The following is a 20,600-nucleotide window of genomic DNA, read 5'->3' as shown; positions in this document are numbered from 1 at the left end:
TGTAAAGTAAATGAACCCTATTGTACAGTTTTGAAACTGAGAAATGAGGAACTTCAGTCATCTGTCTGAAGTTACTCAAGGATCAGGGGTTGAAATAAAATGTCTGTATCTCAGTCTGGCTTTCTTTTCCTTTCTTTTCACCATATTTTTCTGCTTTGGCCAGAATTATTTTTAATAGTGTGATTTCCTCCTCTTTTGCTCTATGCCTGCACCATGAGAAGGCCCAATGCCTGTGAGCAGCTGAGGAGGAGGGGGAGGGGAGGGGGAGGGAAGAGGGAGAGGAGGGGGAGGAGAGGGGGGAAGAAGGCGGGGAGGAGGGGAGGGAGGAGGAGGTTGGCTAGATAAGTGATGGTTTGAACTGATTGTGCCATGATAGTGGATTCATAGTCTTACTTTTGCATGTGTACCTGTGAGATGTTTCCTCCATGTCTCAAAAATAAAGGCTTTAAGAAAGAAAAAAAAAACTCTCTCAAGGGAGGAGGGATAGTTCCCTGTAGATTGTAGATTATCAAACTTTTAAACTGCAAAATCTTTGCAGTGAAAGTCTTTGGGGCATGTAGTCCCATATATATGTATGAATTATATGCTGTGCTACTGAATAAAGGATTATGTGCATTGAAAACACAGACACACTGAGAAATTTTGAAAGAATGAGATTTTTAAAATATTAGTTTTCATATTCTCTTGCTACTCAAATAAATAATCTTGATGTAACTTTGGAGACTGAGACTCTAGATCAACCTGTGAGATTGGCAGGCTCATCAAAGGCTTGTTATCAGTCAGGAAGCTTCTTCGAGGCAACCTGGGGAAAATGGAACCAACTTACTGCAAATCTTGGATTCTCTTTTATTCTAATCTCTTGTAAACTCAGTGGGAATCAAGAGTGTGACTCCTCAAAACAATTTTTTTATTGGAATTTTCTTGGAGGACTCAAGAGTGTTTACTATATTTTAGAAAATGAAAGTATTTGCATATTCAGTAAATTATCATTAATCACAAGCGAGACATCAGCTAGGATAGAGTAGGTTATGTTGCAATAACACACAAATGCCAAATGCCAATGCCTTAAAACAAAAAAGGCTTATTGCTCATCAAACTGCACACTTATTAGCAGACTCAGGCTAACAAAAGTTTCACCCTCTAGATTTTAACTAATTACAGTAGCAGGTCCCTAGAGAATCAAAGAGTGGCTCATAAACCACTTCCATTCATCTTTAATTAGCTAGAGCAAATTTTGTAAACCACACCAACTTCAAGAGTCAGGAAAGCATGATTCCCTCCGCCTCCCCATATGCTTAGAAGTAGAGAGAATCTGAATATTGATAAATAATAATCATGTCTACTAAGACGAAATAAGAATGCATCAAGAACGGATTTTTTTTCAAAGAGATTGGTGTCTAATAAAGCACAAAACATATACAAAGTAACTATTTTAAGAGAGTAAAAGTTAAGTGCCAAAGATGAGAGTTGAATAAAACTCTAGGAGTTGAGAGGAAAGTTGAAAATTCAAAAAGGCTTCATGAAAGAAATTGTAAACCGAAGGTTAAACATAGATACAGACTTATAGGGGCTGTTCTTACCCAGTTTAAGAAGCCTCTAACTTAGGGATGCTGTGGTTCCTTACCATACTGTGTGTGTGTGTGTGCGTGTGTGTATTATCAACAAGACTGTATGAACATCTTTGTATATATTTCTCAGTAACTTTCTCTGAGTATAACCACAGGAAAATTTCCCAGAAGTGGAACTGATTAGAGAATCAAAGCGTTAAGTTCATAATTAAATTTTGAGGCAAATTGCCTATTTACCTTCCAGAAAATGTGTACTCCCCCAACAAGTGTGTGAAATATCTTTCTTCACACCCTTATCAGCACTGAATTTCATTAAATTTCTGATTTTCATCAATATATGTTAAAAATGGTACTGGTTTGATTTGCAATCATTTATTAGTGAATAAGGTATAAAGTACGTGTCATATGATTTTTGAAAATATTGTTACTTCTCTGTAATTTGCTTTTTATTTATATCCTTTATTTTTTCCTACTGGGCTGTTCATCTTTTTAAAAATTGATTTTTATGTGCATGTCATAAATTGTGTGAAAATATTTTTTTCTGGCTTATGTGTTTTGATTTGGGTTTTAGAATTTTAGACATACAGAAATTTTAACTATTTATATATATATATATATATATATATATATATATAAAGTTTTACTTCTTTTCTCCTATGTTTGTATCTGTATAGAAAGGTTCAACATTCTAACATTTTGAATATAATTACTCCTGCTTTAAGTTTTGGAATTTTCATTATTTTATATTTTAATCTTAAAATTTTTGACATTTGGAGTAAAGTTAGATGGGTATTCATATTTCCCCCTTTCTTCTCCTAAAAGGATAGCCAGTTGCTAAACAGTATTTTTGAAATTTCACTTTTTTTCTCATTTATTTGAAAAACCATCATTATCACTAAATTTCCATTCTCATTTGGGTCTGCTGTTTTTGGCTTTCCCTTCTGTTCCATTTACCTGTCTATATCTTCTCCACTGCCAAGCAGTTTTAATTATTGTCACTTCATAATATGATTTACTACTGGCAGGCCTAGTCCTTCCTTATTATTCTTTATGATCAAAATTTTCTTGGCTATTCTTACATGTTTACTTTTGCAGATAAAGCTCAGTATCTTTTCTTCAAATTTTTTTGGGAATTCCTATTTATGTTTTAATTAGGATTTCTTTGAATTTATGGATTAGTTTTAGAAGCACTGACATAATTTCAATACTGAATTTTCCTATTCAAGATTATGATTTATCTTTCTTTTTATTTCAAACTTAAAACTCAGTGGAATAATATTAAAATTTTATTTTTTATTGGTTCTCAACATTACCTAAGTTTATATGTAGGAATTTTTATCTGTTTTGGTCCTGTTATAAGTGGAACTTTTACTTTAATCTATTTTTATATTGGTTATTGTTTATAAATATAAAAACTATTTTGTATATTAATTTTTAAGACAGCAATTAACTGATTTCTCATACTAATTATTTCAGGGTATTAGGTATGTTGGCATATTAGACATGTAATCATAAATAAAGATAATTTGTTTTCTTCCTTCTAGGATTTACCTCTCTTATTTTTATATTTTGTCTAAACTCATAGGCTAGTCAAAACTGGCTAGAAAAACATTAAAAATAGTGGTAATACTGGGCAACATTGTTTTTAAATTTCAGTCACAATCTCTTTTAGTCCAGGTTTGTGGCTCTTTTGGAAGAATAATTCTCTCAACAGCAAAATACATATTGTAATTTTGTATCTTTGACTTTTGATTCCAGCGAGTAACATCATCCACAGTCCTGTTTTAGCCATGGCCCTTTCTACATTAATTAATTAGTGATTAATAATTTCTCTTTCTTGAGCCACTATGTCCATCTTGAGAGAATGTTTTGGACCCACCTTAACTGATTTAGAGAATTTGAGAATGGTGTTTATGGCCACACTCTTGATTGGTCCTTCAACTGAACTTCTTTTAAAGGCCTTCTCCAGTTTCATTATTTACCTGTCAGAGATGAGAAAAAAAAGGTGTATCCTCCCAATCCCAGTATCTGGGGACTTGGTCTATGCCTTCTAACTATGACTTGCAAACTGGCCGATTCTTTTCTGAGCTCATCTCTTTTATAGTTACCTTGTCAAATACAGCCAACACTAATTGATTCATGATACCAACATTCTTTTTTTTCTCAGTTCATTAGCTATGTTTATTGGAGGCATTATTTGCCTTTGCAGTTTATTAAAAGCAAAGTTTTTTAAATCAATTTTTCACCAAAATCATAAAATCAATGATTCCATGAATCATTGTATTTCCAACCTCCAAAAATTATTTTTCACTGCCCACTACCTAGTCCCAAAGCCATTGCCAAATGTATTTTTTAATGTTATTGTTTGGCAGCCTTTTTTTTCCTAGTATACCAATTTTTATATTAATTAACTTAGGCTAAGTTTTACTGCAGTAACTGATGATCCAATGGCTCAATGGCCAACACAAGAGCATTTTTTTGTCTTTCATGTTACGTGCCTATTGTAGATAGATGTTGGCTAAAATTTACCGCTTATTTGCTACCCATTACTTTTAAACCTTGGACACAACTTGACTGAATGTATTGTGTTTGGGTCACACTTTCTCGTGTTTTGTATTTTGTAGGTATTGTCTTAGTATTCCCCAAGCATTTTGCTAAATTTCTCTGCCCCTCCCCCATTTCATTGCTGTATGTTAACATGGATGCTGTTCCTTTTATTTTACTTAAAAATCTTGCTTATGACTACGTGGGTAGCTTTGTCCAGATTATATATTTTTTTGGTTCCAATGTGAGTTGATGCTCCTGGTCTTTTCAGTTCATCTGAGATGAGTTTATCTTATCTCCAGGAAAATAAAGTTTGAAGATGGTGTCTTCTATAAACTGTAGCCAGAGAAGGGAAGTCTTAGCTGGGACTTGGTTCATCCTTAAAGGGAATCCTGCTTTGCCCCTTTCTTCTGTACTTTTATTAAGTACTCATTGCCCAGCTAAGTTCCATCTTATCAAGGTGTATCTTAGTCTACCTGGCCTTCACCTGCTCATCTCAATTCAGCCTGAGTTAGCACAGGTGGTTCTTTCACCATTAATTTATTAGATAGTGCTGGAAACTGAAAATGGAGTAGTAATGTTGCCTTTGAAGGGTTCTATACCTTGAATAACTGTGTCACTCTTTAAAACATGTGGATAAATAACCCTCATTAAATTAAGATTTCTAAGAATTACATCCATCATAGATAACTGGTCACATCCTCTTCTCTCCCTACCAGACAAGCTAAAAAGATCATGAATTGTTTGTAGGTAATGTCTTAATTTGCCTAAATAGTAGTGAACTGACCCAAATCTTGCTGTGCCAGCCATTGGGCTTCCTTAACTGTGTCTTGACAATTAAGATTTTTGAATCTAAGGCAATAGCACCCAGTATGTCCCACAGAAATAAGTCTTAAAACGATGTCCACTAAATATCAAGCTGTTGTGATTTTCTCCATCTCTCTTCCTTTGGAGAGATGGCCTTTCCTCTTCATAAACTCATCTGGATAGATACCTACTATGAGCAATTTCCTAAGATCAGCAATTGGAAGAAAATTCCACAGAATCCTAGAGTGTTTTGAGACCTTCAGCTCAGGGTTTGTCCTCACTGAGCTGGGACCTCAGAGGATGGCTCTCTCCACAGAGTCTTGGCACTTGATCATTTCTATTAACTCCTAGGCCTTGCCACTGTAAGAGCCTAAATATTTTTAGAATAGGTGGCTACTCTCTAAGGGTGGAGTCAGCATTGCTGATGAGATTCCCCTGGCCCAAAATACTTTCCTTCTCTGATTATAAATGAAACCCTGATAAATGAGGATTGGTCTTTCACAGGGATAGGGTTTTAATGTAGATGTGCACTGAACAGTTTGCAGATTTATTTCCAATGAATTTTGACAAGAATGAGGTGGAAGAATATATGTTGATTTTTTTTTAGACTGACATGTGTTTTCTTTAATTAATTTGTTTTATTTTCAGGGTGACCGTGGACTTCCTGGTTTTCCTGGGCTTCATGGAATGCCAGGATCAAAGGTTGAAGAAATCTGTTCTTCTTAAAATTAAGCAATGCCATATTTTATTTCAAATTGAAAGTACTTTATGTTATACATGGGTTATAAATAAGTGTTGATATATAAATTAAAGTATATTAAAGTAAATGACTGGGTTAAGATTAATAATCATAGTTTACATAAAGCTTTTACAAATTTCCTTTAAAATTTTCAGCCATAAATCTTATAGTATTTAAAAATTGATGAGTAGTTTTCATTATATAGAAATTCTCTTAACTATAAACCTTTTACTATAAGGTCCTGTTATAGTAACAAATGCCCTGTTTTTTCCTTGCTTTTCGTTATAAAGCCTGGGAAATAGGACTTTTTTAAACAAACTTTAAATAATTTATTTCTATTTTATTTTGATGTGGGCATATTAAACTCTGTTGTTTATAATTGGAATTGTTTTTTGTTTAATATATAAGTGAAATATTAATTTTAGAGAAATTAAAATATTAATTTCTCTAAAATTCAGGATTTATATTTTTATCTTTTAGGGTGAAATGGGTCCCAAGGGAGATAAAGGATCACCTGGATTTTATGGCAAAAAGGGAAGTATAGATCCCAAAACAAAGTATCCATATTGAACTTTCAATACAATGGAAATAGAAAATTTGAATTTCAGTCCCAGCCCACTGTTGTAGCAATTAGCTTTGTTCACCTTTCTCAGGGGATTTATCCAGAACAATGGAAAAATAACTGTTGACTGTTATGCATGGTATTCTATAAGAATACTTTGTGTTATTGAGCCTTCTGAACTTTAAAAATATTTACAGAGAGATTCCTTGGAAGTGATAGCTCCTTAACAGTATCCATTGAGAATCCTATTTTTTCACATTGAAGGAAATGTTTAGTCTCTTTATATTTAAGATGCTCATTGCTTTTTACTTTTGCCAAGTAGTGGTTTCTGTGTTTAGATGCTTGTAATTCTGCATCCATCTTATCCTCAATGTCACGTGTCCTGGTAAAATAATGCTTTGCTGAAAGCTGCAGGGTCAACGCAAGCTGTGGTTCTATGAATTCTGTCACTCCATAAGGAAGTTAGCTTACTTTCCTATGTAAGTTCGAGTTGGAATTTTAACTCCAGGGTTAAAATTTTTGTTTTTAATACAGGGTGCAAAAGGTGAAAAGGGGAATGCTGGTTTTCCTGGCCTTCCTGGACGTGCTGTGAGTTTGACAGAAAAAGTTCTTAAGTATTTTACTTTAAATAAAATGTAACCTCTACTATCTTCTTTTAAAAAGAAAAATTAGCGCAAAAAATATATTAAAATACTTGTATTTATTTTTTCAGGGAGAACCAGGAAGACATGGAAAGGATGGATTAATGGGTAGCCCTGGTTACAAGGTATTTACAAAAAAAAAAAAAGATTTCTGTAACTTGTGAGTGAATATGAGAAAAATGTACAGATATTAGACTTTTTAAATGTATGACATTGGTATAAAATGAATGAACTAAAAGTTGTTTTAGTGTAATTTTAAAATGATTCTAAATTTATTTTGAGTCTATCATGAATTCTTCTGTGTTGGAAATAAAATCCCAGGATATTAGAAGGTTGAGCTTCTTTGATGAGCCATTCAGATGGGTTTGTTTGGTGGATTAGAGGCAGAAGTACTTGGCTGTGTCTCCCAAGGGATTACATTCTTTTTCAGAGAGTAGGGACGGAACCCTTAACCCTAACAATTTCAACTTTAACCCTGACAACTTGTGTGGTGTGAATATGGGAGAATTAGAGCAAGAAGAACAGCAAAAGTGTCAATTACTCACCAGTCCTGAAAAAACTCAAAGGCACATGCCCTTACAATGGTGGGTTAACATCATCTTATTCTTACATAAAGAAACTTTTTTGGGTCAATTATCAGATAGAAACAGGCTTTCTATAGTGTGGCTTATTAAATAAAAAGACATCAGGTAGGTATATGTATTCAAGTCAGTGTATCTAGAATGAGCCAACAATCCACATCATTGTCCTATTGTACGTTGTTTTGTTTTTGTTTTTTTTGATCCCTAAGGAGAGAATTTGTGTAAATCCATCAACCACTGAGACCACTTGATCAAGCATTGGATTTAGAGATGTCATCATTTTTCCTAATGGTCAGCACTTTGAAGGCCAAACTTGCTCAGAAATTCAGTCCAAATTTTCTTGGTCTATAGATGTTTTCCCTTCCTTTGGAAACATTGTCCATTTTTTCACTTAAAGGTTATGAAAGTTCTCCAAATATCAATGATTCCTTAAAGATTATAGATAGTACTTCCTGAATGTAAAATATGGGGGCCCATTTTCAAGAGCTTAGTCATGTGTTGTTGTTAATTATGTTTCACTGGTCTTGTATTTTATTTCCCATTTGTTTGTTGATTAAACAGATATTTATTGATATTTATTAGGTGCTGGACATATAGAAGAAAACAAAACTCTCATGGAGCTTATAATATAGTTTCTCTATGTTAGAGAACACAGATTCTTCTCCTTACCTGAAGATTAGCGATTCGTCTAATTTAATTTTTCTTTGTCTTCTGTTGTTAAAAGGCCCTGTATCCCAAGAAATGAGATTATACATTTTTTGGGGTGGTAGAGTTTAGAGAATAGAAGCGTGTTGGAATTCCACCTCTCAGTGACTTTTTCTAACTAGCTGTATGTCGTATGTCAAATTCTTTGACCTTCAGTTTTCTCCATTTCAAAAATGGAGTAAATGTTACCTACTTAGAATGGTATGGTAGAGACAGAGTAAGATAAAGGAATAAGTGTTCAATAAGGAATTCGTTTACTGCCTATTTTTTGATTTGAACATAGACTTAAGGTGCCTTTTTGAGCTTTTTTTAAAAAAACACTTTATTGAGGTATGATTGACATACAAAAACCTGTACATATTTAATGTAGGCAATTTGGTGAGTTTGTATGTAAGTATATGCAGTGAGCCATTACTGCAATCAATGCCATAAACATATCTGTCACCTCCAAAAATTTCCTTCCTCTCTCTTATTATTATTATATTAAAAAAAATAAATTTATTTATTTATTTATTTTTGGCTGCGTTGGGTCTTTGTTGCTGTGTGTGGGCTCCCTCTAGTTGCGTCGAGTGGGGGCTACTCTTCGTTGCGGTGCACTGGCTTCTCAATGCGGTAGCTTCTCTTGTTGTGGAGCATGGGCTCTAGGTGTGCAGGCTTCAGTAGTTGTGGCACATGGGCTCAGTAGTTGTGGCTCGCGGGCTCTAGAGCGCAGGCTCAGCAGTTGTGGCACACGGGCTTAGTTGCTCCACTGCATGTGGGATCTTCCTGGATCAGGGCTTGAACCCGTGTCCCCTGTGTTGGCAGGCGGATTCTTAACCACTGTGCCACCAGGGATGCCTTCTCCATGTCTTTTCATGACTTGATAGCTCATTTCTTCTTAGTACTGAATACTATTCTTGTCTGGATAGTCCACAGTTTATATTTCCTTTTTGGAATCTTTGGATAATGAATCATACCTAATTTTCTCTGACCGTATTAAAATCTATTTTCTTCCTCCCACCCAGATTTTTGTTTTGGAATTTTTCAGTCCTACAGAAAATTGAACCTTATAAATATATGAACATTTATTTCTATAATTTTTTTTTGTTGAGCCACTAGAAAGTAAATGAGACACTGTGCATTTCTCTCCTAAACACTTTAGCTTATATCTCCTAAGAATACTTTAATTCCATCATGATGCCCAAGAGATTTAAAATCAATACAACACTATTTTCTAATATAAGCCCATATTCAAATTTTTCTAATTGTTTAAAAATTGTTCTAAATAGCTATTTTTTCACCTGATACAATCAAGATTTGTGCACTGCATTTGGTTGTGTATTCGTCAGGGTTGCTCCAGAGAAACAAAACTAATAGGATGTGTGTATGTGTGTGTGTGTATTTACATTATTTATAATGTATTTGTCAATATATAAATGTATATTTATATACCATATATATCAAAATAAATATTTATATTTTCATGTGTGTATATATATATATATTTTATATATAGAGGGGTAAGGGGGTGTTGGTGAGGGAAAGGGCGAGGGACAGGGAGGGATGGGGATTGATTAATTGATTCATTCATTCAAAGGAATTGTCTCATGCAATTTTGGGGACTCTGCTTTCTGTCACTATAGTTTTACCATTCTCACAATGTCAATTAAATATAATCATACTGTATTTAGTCGTATGGATATATGACAGTTGGTTTCTTCATCTATCAGCTGATGAACATTTGAATTCCTATATTTGGCATTTATGAATAATGTTGATATGAATATTCTTATGCACATCTGAGTTGAACAAGTTTTCATTTCTCTTGGGTTGATACCTAGTAGAATTGCTGGATTGTATGGTGAGTGTATGCATATTTAACTTCCTAAGAAATTTCCTATCTGTTTTCCAAAGTGGTTTCATTCTTCTCTATTGCCATCAGCAATTCAAGAGAATTCCGGTTTTACCACAACCTGCCAACACTTAATATTTTGTATTTTAGCTATTTTAGTTGGTACATAATGGCATCTCATGTGGTTTCAGTTTGCATCTTTCTGATGACTGACAGTGTTGACATCTTTTTATGGGCTTGTTGGCCATTTGTATATCTTCTTTTGTGAAGTATCTATTCAAAACACTCGACCATTTTAAAAAACTTTGGGTGGTCTGTCTTCTTATTGATGAATTGTAAGAGTTCTTTGTATATTCTGGATATTGGTCCTTTATCAGATATGTATTTGTGAATATGATCTCCCGATCTTTGGATTGCCTTTCTTTCTTAATGGTATCTTTTGATGGGAAGAAGTTTTTACTCTGGATGAAGTCTAACTTCTTAAAATATTTTTCGGTTCATGCCTTTTGTGTTCTATTTAATCTTTACCTAACTTAGGGGCAGAGATTTTCTCGTATCTTTTCTTCTAAAAGAAAATATTTTCAAATTTTCTAAACGCACATATAGAACATCATATTTTCTAAAACTGTGTCATCTTAGCTTACGAATTTAGCTCTATGATCCATTTTGATGATTTTAATTTCTATGTATGGTGTGAGGTAAAAGTTAAGGTTCTTTTTTTTCCCCTTTTGGAGACCTGTTTTTTCCAGCACAAATTATTGAAGAGACTATCATTTCCCATTGAATTACATGAGCACTTTTGCCAAGTATCAATTAATCAATATACGTGTGAACCTATTTTTGGACTCTTGATTTTGTTCTACTCATCTATACCTCTATCGTTTTGTCAACAACACACTGTCTTGATTATCATAACTTTAAATTAAGTCTGGGAATCAGTTAGTATAAGCATCTAAATTTGTTTTACTTTTTAAAATTGTAATAGTCTAGGTCGATATAAATTTCATATAAGCTTTAGTATCAGCTTGAAATTTTCTTACCAAAAACGCCTTCTGAAACTTGTTAAAGAAACTTTTTAGTGTGGAATACTTTTAGATTTACTGAAAAGTTGTAGATAAATAGTACAGAGACGTTTCCTTATACACCTTACCCAGTTTCTCCTGATGTTAACATCTTATATTACTATGATGCATTTGTCAAAAGTAAGAAATCAATATTGTCAAATTGCTGTAAATGGAACTCCATACTTTATTTGGATTTCATCAGTTTTGCCTCTAATGCCCTTTTGCAGTTCCAGGATCCAATCCAGGATACACCACATCGCATTTTTTTTTGTCGTGCCTCCTTAGTCTCCTCTAATCTGTGATGATCAGTCTTTTCTTACTTTTTATGACTTTGATAGTTTTGCAGAGTGTTACGTTTTCTGTAGAATGTCACTCAATTTGGGTTTGTCTGATTAGACTGGAATTATTTTGGGAGTGGCAGAGAAGGATAACACAAAGGTCAGTGCCCTTCTCATCATATTAGAGAGTAAATACTATCCACATATCTGATCATTGGTATGTTAACCTTGGTCCCTTGGTTATGGTATTATCCATGTTCAGTTTACCCATGAACAACGTGGGGGTCAGGGCCACTGACCCTCCCCACAGTTGAAAATCCTAGTATAATTTAAAGTTGGCCCTCTGTATATGTGGTTCCTCTGTATCCATGGATCCGAATCCGTGGATTCAACCAACCAGGGATCACGCGGTACTATACTATTTATTGTTGAAAAAAAAACGCATATAAGTGGACCCCTGTAGTTCAAACCTATGTTGTTCAAGGGCCAAATATATTTGTCAGGTTTCTCCACTGTGAAGTTACTGCTTTTTCCTTTCCACATTCCATTTGGAATCGAGTCTACAAATCCAGCCCCTATTCAAGATGGGGAAGTATCAACACAGCATATCATTCCACTTATGTTGGTTTTCTTTAATTTACCTCAGCAATGTTATGTGGTTTTCAGTGTACATGTCTTGTATGTCTTTTGTTAACTTAACACCTGAGTATTTTATTCTTTATACTCTTACGAATAGCTTATTTTTAATTTATTTTTGTTTGTTGCTAGCATATGAAAATACAATTTGTTTTGGCATATTGATCATATATCCTGCAATATTACTAAATCTGTTTATCAGTTCCTGCAACTTTCTTTGTAAATTCCTTAGGCTTTTCTGCATAGATGATCATACTGTCTGCAAATCAAGACAGTTTTCTTCTACTATACCAATTTATATTGATATGACTTTATTTTAATAGTTTTATTGCACGGACCCAGCCCTCCAATACAATATTGAGTAGAAGTGGTGAGAATGTACTTTTTTGCCTTGGTTTCTGACAAGGTGGAGAACGTTCAGTCTTTCAGCAGTGTTACTTGCTGGTTTTACATAGAAACCCTACATCAAGTTGAGGAAATTCCTTTTTATTACTACTCTCTCGAGCATTTTTTTTTCTTTTAATTATGACTAGGTGTTGAAATTCATCAAAAACCTTGTTTACATTTATTGAGTTGATTATATAGTTTTCCTCCCTTATTTCCTTAATATGATGTATAACATTGATTTTTGTATGTTATGTCAAACTTGCATTATTGGGATAAACCCCAATTGTTCATCTTATATTATTAATCTTCCATATTGTTGGATTCAATTTGTAAATATTTTTTTAAAAGACTTTTGTGTCTATGTTCATGAGATATATGGTCATTAGTTTTCTTGTGATATTTTTGTATGGCTTTGATATCAAAATAATACTGTCTTCTATTTTCTGAAAGAGTTTTTATAGAATTGGTATCATTTCTTCCTTATACGGTACAATTCATTAGTGAAGCCATTTGGACCTGGGCTTTGTGGGTGTGAGGAAGATTTTAATTACTAATTCAATTCCATTGCTAAATATTGGTCTATTTAGAGTTTTTCTTTCTTCTCAATTAAGTTTTGGTAATTTGTACCTTTCAAGGATATAGTCCATTTCATTCAATTTTCAAATTTGTTGCCATATTTTGTTTATAATGTTGCATTATTCTTGTCCTTTTGATGTAGGATTTGTAATGTCCTATCTTTCATTCCTGATATTATATATTTTGTAATAATGACTTATTATTGGTAGTTACAGTTGAAATCAAACACTACAGGGTTTTTCCTTCATCTGGGCCTGGTGCTTTTTTGTTGAGTTTTTTCCTTGATAACTTCCTCTTATCTCTTACATGAAAATTTCTTGGCTTAAGCAATGATAATAAACTTCATATTCTTAGAAAATTAGCCATTCCATCCGGATTTTTCAAGTGATTTCTATCAAATTATGCAAATTCCTCTCATGATTTTTAAAAAGTTTTCTGTTTCAATGATTATTCTGTTGTTTCTTTGAATATTTATACTTTCCCTTTCTACTCTTTTTTGTGTGATTATGTAAGCTTTTGGTTTTTCTACTATGTTGGTTTTTATTTAAAGATCAAACATTGTAATTTAATTAGTAACTTCATTGATATTTCCAGTTTTTTAAACTTGTTAATCTATATTCTTTCTATCTTTTTTTCTTATATTTTTTCTATATTTCATAATTGGGAATTAAATTTATTTATTATCATTCTTTCACTATTTTTTGCTCTTAGTATTTAAATTATAATGTTTTTTCTGATCATTACTCCAGTTATACCCCCTTGATTTTAATGTGTAATGTTTCCATTAATATTATTTTTTAGAATTTTTGCAATTTTGGTTTTATATTTGTTTTTCCAAGAGTTATTTAAAAGTTAAAAAAAAGTTTTTTTTAGGTTGAGAGGCATTTAATTTTGATTCTGTTATCAATTTCTGGTCTTCTTACACTGCATCAGAAAATATTATTTGTATAATTTCTTCTTTATGGGATTTATTGAATTTTAGTCTTTGAACTATTATAACTATTATAACTACTATAACTATAACTATTATAACGATAATTTTAGTCTTTGAACTATAACTTAAAACTATCAGTTTTCAGGAGTGTTCCCTGTGCATATCTCTATGATATGAATCTCTATGAATCTCTATTTTGAGATGTGAAACTCAGTACCCATTCATTAGACCTATTTCACTGACTATCTTTTTGAGATCATCTGTATACTTAATTTCTGGTTTGTTTGACGTGCTTTGGACAGAGTGTGATTTGTTAGTGTCCCTCTTAATGCATTTCCATCTACTTCTCCTTCCATCTTCTGTTTCATGACGGATTTTATATTGTTTGTTGCATAGTTATTTGCAACTGTTATAACTTCATTTTGAATTGTGGCTTTAGCATTATAAAATGTCATTTTTGTCTCCTTTAATAATTTTTAGCTTGAATTCTGCCTTGTCTTTACCAGGATTACATTCCTCCTTTCTGATTATTTGGATTGTTTGCAGAAACAATGCCCATCCTGCTGTCGTGTAGCTTTAAGCTTTTTGAATCACTTTGTTGTAGTTGTTTCTCTTCTATCAAGCATAGAATTGGTCTTTCCTTTCTAAAGCAATCTGAAATATTTTTATTATTGACTGATAGGATTGGTCTTATGTCTGCATAATGATTATGTTATAATTTTATTATACTTACTCTGTGCATTATGCTGTATTTACTATACTTCTTAATGTGATCTATTATTTTTTCCTTTTATTTTCTTTGGGATTTAGGAAAATTTGTATATTTTTCTCAGTGGTCTTTTTTTTCTTGCAGTTTTATTGAGATAATTGACACAGCACTAAGTTTCATATTGTGAGATGTTTACCACAATGTTTGGTGAACATGCATCAACTCATATAGATACAAAAATATAGAAAAAAAATTTTTTTCTTGTGATGAGAACTCTCGATCTACTCTCAACAACTTTCAAGTATACTATATAGCAGTGTTAACTACTAATGGTCTTTATACTAATACCTTTAGTAGTCTATAAAGAATACATTTTAGAGTTCCTTTATGCCCCCTTTGCCTTACTTAGGCATATATTATTTGTTTTGTTAACTTTAAATGATACCCTATCATCTATGTGGCAATTAATCAATTTACTCTATTTTCTTCTTAATTATTTAATCATACTTTTACTTTGTCAGATCATATAATATTTATAAACTATTTTCCCACTCTTTCCTCACCTTTGTTTCAAATTTGCAATTAATATATTCAGTGTTCATCAACAGCACCTTCACCAATATCCCATAGTCATCATTTGGGCTGGATGAAACTTCTCCTCTGGTATATTCCTTAGGAAGGGCTTGTGAATACAGTATTCTCTGAATTCTTATATTTTAACATGTTTTTCTATATTCTTGTTACTTTAAAAACAGCCTGACTGTCACTATTTTGCCATTGCCATTATCCCTTTAAACCCTTATCTGCTGCTTTTCACTGCTTTTCTCTGAATTTCTTTGAAATGTTGCTTCATTGCTGTCCTGTATGTTTCTGAGACCAACGTAATTGTCTTTCCCTTGTAAGTGGCTATGTCTTTTTGTATGAAAGCCCACAGTGTTAAAAAAAATACTTTATGTTTAAAGTTTAATAGTATAAGTTGTGTCTCAGAATTAAGAATTTCAGTTATCCCAAATCCTGTCAATAAGTAGATTCAGGACTATTAATTCTGGACTGTTCTCTTGGATTATAGTTTTAAATAGACATTCTATTACATTGTTTTTGTTTACATCTAAGGACTCCAGTTATAGACATGTCAAGACTTCTTTGAATGTCTTCTACCACTATCACTTTCTGAATCTTTATATCCTTCTTAGATGGAAATATTAAGAGAGATAAAGGGAGAAAGTGACAATAATACAACAATATTAGGGGACTTTAACTCACCAATTGCATCAATGTAAGATCATTCAGACAGAAAATCAATAAAACAACACTGGTCTTAAAAGACACCATAAACCACTATATGTAATAGATATCTATAGGACATTCCATCTAAAAACATCAGAATACACACTGTTTTCAAGTGCACATGGAATCTTCTCTAGGGTAGATCACATGCTAGGCCACAAAACAAATCTCAACAAATTTAAGAGGATAGAAATTGCATCAAGCAATTTTTCTGTCCACAATAGTATGAAATGAAAAATCAATTACAGAAAGAAAATGGGAAAAACACAAACACAGAGAGACCAAACTTTCTACTAAAAAACCAACGGATCAATGAATAAATCAAAGAGAAAATCAGAAAATATTTACCTTGAGACAAATGAAAATGGAAACAAAACTTTCCAAAAGATATGGGATGCAACAAAAGCAGCTGAGAGGGAAATTCATAGCTATATAGGCCTTCCTCAATAAGCAAGAAAAATCTCAAATAAGCAACCTAATCTACCACCTAGAAGGATAAGAAAAAGAAGGACAAATAAAGCCCAAAGTTAGCAAAAAGAAGGAAATAAAAAAGATCAAGAGGAAACAAATAAAATAGAGATGAAAAAAAGAAGAAGAAAGAAAGAGAAAATCCCAGAAAACATCAATGGAAACAAGATAAAGAAAACTGATAAATCTTTAGCCAGGCTCACCAACAAGGAGAGGATCCAAATAAACAAAATAAGAAAGGAAAGGTGAAATAACAACTCACAGAGAGAGAAAAATCATAAGACAATACTATGAACAATTATACACCAATAAATTGGACAACGTAGAAAAAATGGATAAATTTCTAAAACGTACAGTCTCTCAAGACTGAGTCAGAAGAAGTAGATGATTTGAACAGACTGATCACTAGAAGTAAAATTGAATCTGTAATAAAAAAAAAGAAACTTCCAGTAGACAAAAGCCTAGGACTGGATGACTTCCCTAGGGAATTTTAGCAAACATATACAGAAGAATTTATACCTATCCTTCTCAAACTATTCCAGAAATTTGAAGAGGAGGTAACACTCCCAAATTCATTCTATGAGGCCACCATTACCCTGATGCTAAAATCAGACAGTCAGTACAAAAAAAAAAAAAAATTTACAGGCTAATATCTTTGATGAATGTAGATGCATATATCCTCAACAAAATATTAGTAAACTGTATTCAACAGTACATAAAAATGATCATACACTATGATCAAGTTGGATGTATTCCAGGGTCACAGGAAGCTTCAACATATACATATCAATCAATATGATACACCATCTTAACAAAAGGAAAGACAAAAATCATATGATCATCTCAATAGATGCAGAAAAAGCATTTGACAAAATTCAACATCCATTCATAGTAAAAAACCCTCTCATCAACATGAATATAGAGGGAATATATCTCAACATAATAAAGGACATTTATGACAAACCCACAGCCAAAATAATACTAACAGTGAAAAGCTGAAAGCCTTCCTGCTAAAATCAGGAACAAGACAAGGATACCCACTCACACCACTTCTATTCAACATAGTATTGGAAGTCCTAGCCATAGCAATCAGAAAAAAAGAAAAGAAATAAAAAGCATCTAAATTGGAAGGGAAGAAGTAAAACTGTCACTATTTCCAGATGACATGATACTATATAGAGAAAACCCACAAGTCTCCACCAAAAAGCTATTAGAACTAATAAATAAATTCAGTAAAGTTGCAGGATTCAGGATTGATGCATAAAAAGTCTGTTGCTTTTCTGTGTACTAATAATGAACTAGCAGAAAGAGGAACCAAGCAAAAATCCCATTTAAAGTTATACCAAACAAAATAAAATGCCTAGGACTAAACTTATCCAAGGAGGTGAAAGAATTATACTCCAAAAGCTATAAAACATTGATGAAAGAAATTGAAGATGACACAAAGAAATGGAAAGATATTCCATGTTCTTGGATTGGAAGTATGAATATTGTTAAAATATCTATACTACCCAAAGCAACCTGCAAATTTAATGCAATCGCTATCAAAATACCCATGAGATTTTTCACAGAAGCAGAACAAATAATCCTAAAATTTATATGGAACCACAAAGTTCCTTGAATTGCCAAGATTACCTTGAGAAAAAAGAACAAAGCTGGAGGTATCACACTCCCTGACTTCAGACTACACTACAAAGTTACAGTAATCAAAACTGCATGGCACTGCCACAAAAACAGACATACCGATAAATGGAACAGAACTGAGAGCCCATAAATAAACCCACACTCCTATGGTCAAAGGAATCAAGAATTTACAATGGAGAAAAGAGAGTCTCTTCAATAAATGGTGCTGGGATAACTAGACAGCTACATGTAAAAGAATATAATTAGACCACTCTCTAACACCATATACAAAATTAACTCAGAATGAATTAAAGACCTAAGTGTAAGACCTGAAACCACAAAACTTCTAGAAGAGAGCGTAGGCAGAACTCTCTTTGACATAAATCATAGCAATATTTTTTGGATCTGTCTTCTAAGGCAAAAAAAAAAAAAGTAAAAATAAACAAATGGGAACTAATTAAACTTAAAAGCTATTGCACAGCACAGGAAACCCTCAACAAAGTGAAAAGGCAACCTATTGAGTGAGAGAAAATATTTACAAATGATATGATGTACAAGGGATAAATATCTCAAATATATAAACAGCTCATACAACTCAATATAAAAAAAAACCCAATTAAAAAATGGACAGAAGATCTGAATAGACATTTCTCCAAAGAAGACATACAGATGGACAGCAGGCACATGAAAAATGCTCAACATCACTGTTAGACTAATGCAGATCAAAATCACAATGAGATATCACCTCATATCTGTCAGAACGGCTATCATCAAAAAGAACACAAATAACAAATGTTGGAGAATATGTGGAGAAAAAGGAACACTTGTACACTGTTGGTGGGAATGTAAACTGATACAGCCACTTTGGAAAACAGTATGGAGGCTTCTCAAAAAACTAAAAATAAAATTACCATGTGACCCAGTAGTTCCACTCCTGCGTATATATCTGAATAAGTTAAAACACTAATTCAAAAAGATATATGCACCCTGGTGTTCATAGCAGCACTATTTACAATAGCTAAGATATAGAAGCAACCCAAATGTCCATCAACAGATGAATGGATAAAGAAGATGTGGTGTATATACACAATGGAATATTACTCAGTCATAAAAAAGAATGAAATTCTGCCATTTGCAACAATGTAGATGGACCTAGAGTGTATTATGCTTAGGGAAATAAGGCAGAGGAAGACAAACACTATATGTTATCACTTATATGTGGAACCTAAAAAAATAAAATAAAAGAATATATAACAAAACAGAAACAGACTCACAGACATAGAGAACAAACTAGTGGTTACCAGTGGGAAGAAGGAAGAGAGGAGGGGCAAGTTATGGGTAAGGGATTAATAGATGCAAAATACTCTGTGTAAAGTAGACAAGCAACAAGGATATATTGTACAGCACAGGAAATATAGCTGTTATTTTGTATAACTTTATAAAATTTGTATAACTTTAAAGAGAGTATAAACTATAAAAATATTGAATCACTATGCTGTACACTTGAAATTAATATAATATTGTAAATCAACTATATTTCAAAAAAATAAGTACATAGATGAGAGGGAAAAAGACATGAATATATAATTCTCAAAACCAAAAAGATGTAAAATGGCTCTTAAATGTATGAAGATGTTCAACTTCACTCATAATAAGACAAATACAAATTGAAACCATGCTAAGATAAAATAACCCACCCATTAGGTTGGCAAAAGTTCAAAAGCTTGATAGTACAGTCTGCTTGGCAAGGCTGTGAGTAAACAGGCATTTTCATACATTGCTGGAAGCAAAGCAAAATAGCAACCCTTACAGGGATATGTGACAATAATTGTGCCAGGCAGAATTGAAAGTGGCCACCACCTCCTGGTGCTCCAGCCTTTTCATAAACCCCTACCTTTGAGTGTGCCCAGGACCTATGACTTGCTTCTAATCAACAGATGTCACTCCTGTAATGATGTTACATTATGAAAAGCTCCACTTAGAGCCTGCTTGCTCTGGGGAATTTCCTTGCTGGCTTGATGAAGTAAGTAGCCATTGGCGGCAATGAAACAAATTCTGCCAACAAAGTGAGTGAATGTGGACGAAGATACTTCTGCAGTCAAGCCTCTAGATAAGAACACAGCCCAGCAGACCTCCCAATCAGCACCTTATAAGACCCTACACAGGGGCTTCCCTGGTGGCGCAGTGGTTGAGAGTCTGCCTGCTGATGCAGGGGACACGGATTCGTGCCCCGGTCCGGGAAGATCCCACATGCCGCGGAGCGGCTGGGCCCGTGAGCCATGGCCGCTGAGCCTGCACGTCCAGAGCCTGTGCTCCGCAATGGGAGAGGCCACAACAGTGAGAGGCCCGTGTACAGCAAAAAAAAAAAAAAAAAGACCCTACACAGAGAACTCAGTAAAGCCATGCCCAGACTTCTGGCCCCAGAAATTATGAAATAATCAATATGTGTTGTTTCAAGCAGTTAAAAAATAATTCACTCTGCCTAAATTATAATGCCAAACCATAGTGGTACAAATTAAAAAATAACATTATTTGAAAAGAGTGTATCCTGAAACAAATCGTACGAGTAAAGAACCGTTAAAACTCCCATTCTTTGGTGGCAGCAGACTAGCTAACTTTTCTGGATCTCTCCTTCTGTTTCTAGAGCTGTGCAAGGCACT

At 33.4% G+C, this 20,600-nt stretch overlaps 1 protein-coding gene across 3 annotated transcripts in view; it reads left to right on the top strand.

Moving 5' to 3' along the window:
* The window catches only part of COL21A1 (collagen type XXI alpha 1 chain), a 185,782-nt gene that overhangs the window by 113,175 nt on the left and 52,007 nt on the right, over positions 1–20,600 (top strand). For all 3 annotated transcript variants that reach the window (XM_067753473.1, XM_067753472.1, XM_067753470.1), the window contains 4 exons: positions 5,568–5,621; positions 6,139–6,194; positions 6,757–6,808; positions 6,933–6,986. In XM_067753473.1, coding sequence (XP_067609574.1) covers positions 5,568–5,621; positions 6,139–6,194; positions 6,757–6,808; positions 6,933–6,986 — 216 coding nt within the window. The remainder of the gene's footprint in view (positions 1–5,567; positions 5,622–6,138; positions 6,195–6,756; positions 6,809–6,932; positions 6,987–20,600) is intronic.

Source organism: Pseudorca crassidens, chromosome 10 (genome assembly GCF_039906515.1).
Source record: "Pseudorca crassidens isolate mPseCra1 chromosome 10, mPseCra1.hap1, whole genome shotgun sequence".
NCBI lineage: Eukaryota > Metazoa > Chordata > Mammalia > Artiodactyla > Delphinidae > Pseudorca > Pseudorca crassidens.
This window is presented reverse-complemented; position numbering and strand designations above follow the sequence as displayed.